This window comes from Bison bison, unplaced genomic scaffold (genome assembly GCF_000754665.1).
Source record: "Bison bison bison isolate TAMUID 2011002044 unplaced genomic scaffold, Bison_UMD1.0 scf7180017864352, whole genome shotgun sequence".
NCBI classification, from domain to species: domain Eukaryota; kingdom Metazoa; phylum Chordata; class Mammalia; order Artiodactyla; family Bovidae; genus Bison; species Bison bison.
The window spans coordinates 2,072,611-2,075,742 of NW_011494924.1; the positions used below are offsets into that span (position 1 = coordinate 2,072,611).

Genomic DNA, 3,132 nt, shown 5'->3' on the forward strand with positions numbered 1-3,132 from the left:
AAGAACAAGGCGGGCCCTCAGCCTGTCACCTACTATAAGCGGCCGGTCCAGGAGTGGGTGTGAGCAGCCCAGAGCCCTCTTTGTCCACTCAGTCTGGCCGGCCAGGCCCTTCCTCACCAGGGTCTGAGGGGCAGCTCTGGCCACTGCCCACCGGGGCCAGCAGGGCCCTAGGCCAGGGGTCATGTAGCTGAAGTGGTGGTGCATTGGCCTGGGCTGAGCATGGGGCAGGGAGTGATGGTGGCTGTGCCCCAGGGTGGGTGCCTGGTGCCCAGCTGCCAGCCTTCTGTCCTGGGTAACTGCTCCCTACTCCAGGGAACAGGCCAGGCCCTGTCAGGAGGCAGGGCCCATGCCAGGAGGCGGCCCTGTGGTCACTGCGCCCCGTGGTGTCCATGAGGCACCACGGTGCTGAACCTGGCTGGACCCAGCACCTTCTGTGGGAAGCCAGCACAGCTCTTGGCCCCATCTGGGAGATGCCACCAGTCCTGGCCCCCTTTGCCAACACCTGCTGGTCAGATGTCCCCCCACCCCACTCCCACTGTCCTCCACGGCTACAGGACCCCTGCTGCCGACACGGTGGGCAGCAAGCCTGGGTTTCCCCTGCTGCCATAGCAGACCCCTCAGGAAACCTGCTCCACACGTCAGGGTCTCCTCTGAGACCCGGAATTTAGGGTCACATGCTGCAGGCAGGGCTGTGGCCCAGCTGGGTCTGACAAGGACCCAGCTGTCACGTCGTGAATATTTCAGTGTCCTGTCACTATTGTTTAAAGTCCCATTTTGCAAAGGCTGCTTGAGGCTTTAGGTGAATTAGCGGTGACTGTCTTGGCAAGGCCAGCCCTCCCCCCAGCGATAAGGACCAAGGTGCTGTTAAGGCCACTCCAGTGCCCCAACACCCCAGGAGCCGGGCCCTGATAATGAGGCTACAGGGTGGGAGCAGGAGCTGACCCCTCTCTGGAGGCTGATTTAAGTTTGTAGCTGTCCTCTACTCTTCCGTTTCTCTCACCATCCCCCAAGTCCCTGCCCTGCTCCACCCTGTCGCCTGTGGCCTGAGAGCTCAGCCTGATTCAGTGAGACAGAAATGACTCCAGGCCAACACTCTCATGACCCTGGGGGAAGGGGCCCAGGGCAGTCTTCTGAAATGCTCAGAGCCCGCACCCCTAGGTGCCCTGAGACCAACTCAATTTCTCAGCCCAGAAGCAGTGTTTATACCATGAGCTTGGCCCCTGCTAACCCAGCTCTCTGGGCCCACCACCCTGCACTGCTCTTTGGAAAAGGGCACCCATAACTGGTAACAGGCCCAAGCCTAGGGGCCCGCCCTTCACTGTCTCTGGCAGGAATTCTTAGGGCCCGGTTTGCCTCACATCAACCCAGGAAGAGGCAGACCTGCTTGTTGCTAAGGAGCCAGAGGCAGTACCAATGGGCTCAATGATGTCCATGGGCTCTCTGCCAAATCCAAGAGGAGATGTCAGTCTTTGGGGGTGCTGGCAGGGCCTCTGAGCTGCACGGGCCTTGCCCCCTACCCTGTGGCCTCTGAGCTTTGGGTCTGCTTAACCTGTAGCAGACAGGGCCTCTGGGAGCCATCTTGAGCAAAATCTCTTTTGTCCCAGAGACACCTATATGGGTCCACTGTGTTCTGTCATCATCCTTGTTTTTTTTTTTCCTCATTTTGGTCAAGGGCGGGCTCCCTGGGGCGGGTGGGGAACAACTGCGGAGATATTAGTGATTCATAGGTTTGTACAGTGTTTTATACTTTGCAAAGCACTTTATTAGCTCACCCGTCCACTCACATGTAACTCATGTAGTCCTTGGGAGGCCAAGGACAACTCTCACTGTGCCCTCAAACAAAGCACAGAGAGGCTGTTACTTGCCCAGGCCATTTAGTGGGCTTGCTGGGCATTGGGTCCCCACCTGTGGACCCCTCCAGGGTCCAAGATGAGATCAGAAGTGTCTCTTTTATCCATCTTTCCTCGGCCTCCCTTCCCCCTTCCCTGGTCCCTCTCCACTCCTCAGGTTGGTGCTCTCACTTCGCGAAAGCTCTAGGCCTCCCAGGCTCCCCACTGGCTCCTGGTACTACTGAGGTCAGCTGAGAAAGAGCAGGAGATGGAGGCAGGCAGCCCAGGCTGCAGATGTTAGGGACGCAGGGCCAGGCCCAGAGAGGGCTCAGCCTGGAGGCTTCCAGTCATGGATTCTCCTGCTTTGGGGTCATCTGTTTGTCCATCATCCCAGGACAGGGCAGACAGACAGAGGGGCAAAGCACTGGGGACCCCAGAGCCCAGCTTCCCCTCAGTCTGGGGAACATCACAGCATTTCAGTGTCAGTCACATTTTAAACTGATCAGCCTTTGTATAATGTTTTTTAAATCATTTCTAAATAAAACAAAAATACAGAGTGTGTCATTTCCCTGGACTGTCGGAACAGGGATCAGGTTCTGAGTGGCCTAAAGAAGCTTCTGGGAGACAAGATGCTTTGGGGTGTCTGGGAGCTACCCAGTGCATCTCACCTGCCAGCCCCCAAAATCAGATGCCCTCTCTCTCGAAAGGCTGGCCCTGGAGGCCCTCTGTGACTGGGGTCCCAGAGATAGAACCGGATAATGCCAGGGTGGCCACCCAGGATGGCGCCTCTCCCAGGAGAGGTACGGATGGGCAGGTTCACTGTGGCAAGGTCTTTTCTGAAGTCAAGACACAAGGTGTTATGACCAGGACAAAAGCAAGAGCCCAGTTCTTGGTGATAGGGAAAAATGAGGTGAGGTGAGGTCAGTAACCTTGGGGTCTTCTTACCAAGAGTCCTGACCTGGTTCTGGAAGCCTGTGACGAGAAGGCTGCCCCAGGACCCAGACGGCCGGAGAAACTGTGGGGTGGGTAAAATACTAAAGTCTGAGCTAGTCTGGGTGCAGGCTAAGAAGCGAACAAATCCAGGGTAGCGGGAGGGGCCGGAGGAAAGACGGCGCCCTGAGAGGCTGCAGAGGAGGCTTCCTTCCAGTCCCCCTCGAGCTCCCCGACTCTCCGTGCGCCTCCAGGGTGGGCGAAGGTGGGGAGAGACAAGGGCCCGACCAGGAGAAGCGGACCGGACGACAGGAGGCGGCGGGCGCTAACTGCGCAGGGCGGAGAGTCAGTACCAGGAGGTGCAGGCGATGAG

At 58.0% G+C, this 3,132-nt stretch overlaps 1 protein-coding gene across 1 annotated transcript in view; it reads left to right on the forward strand.

The window, feature by feature from the left end:
- Positions 1-63, forward strand: part of MMP24 (matrix metallopeptidase 24 (membrane-inserted)) — a 53,769-nt gene extending 53,706 nt beyond the window's left edge. The window contains exon 11 of the mRNA XM_010855014.1: positions 4-63. Coding sequence (XP_010853316.1) covers positions 4-63 — 60 coding nt within the window. The remainder of the gene's footprint in view (positions 1-3) is intronic.
- The last annotated feature ends 3,069 nt before the right edge of the window (positions 64-3,132 follow it).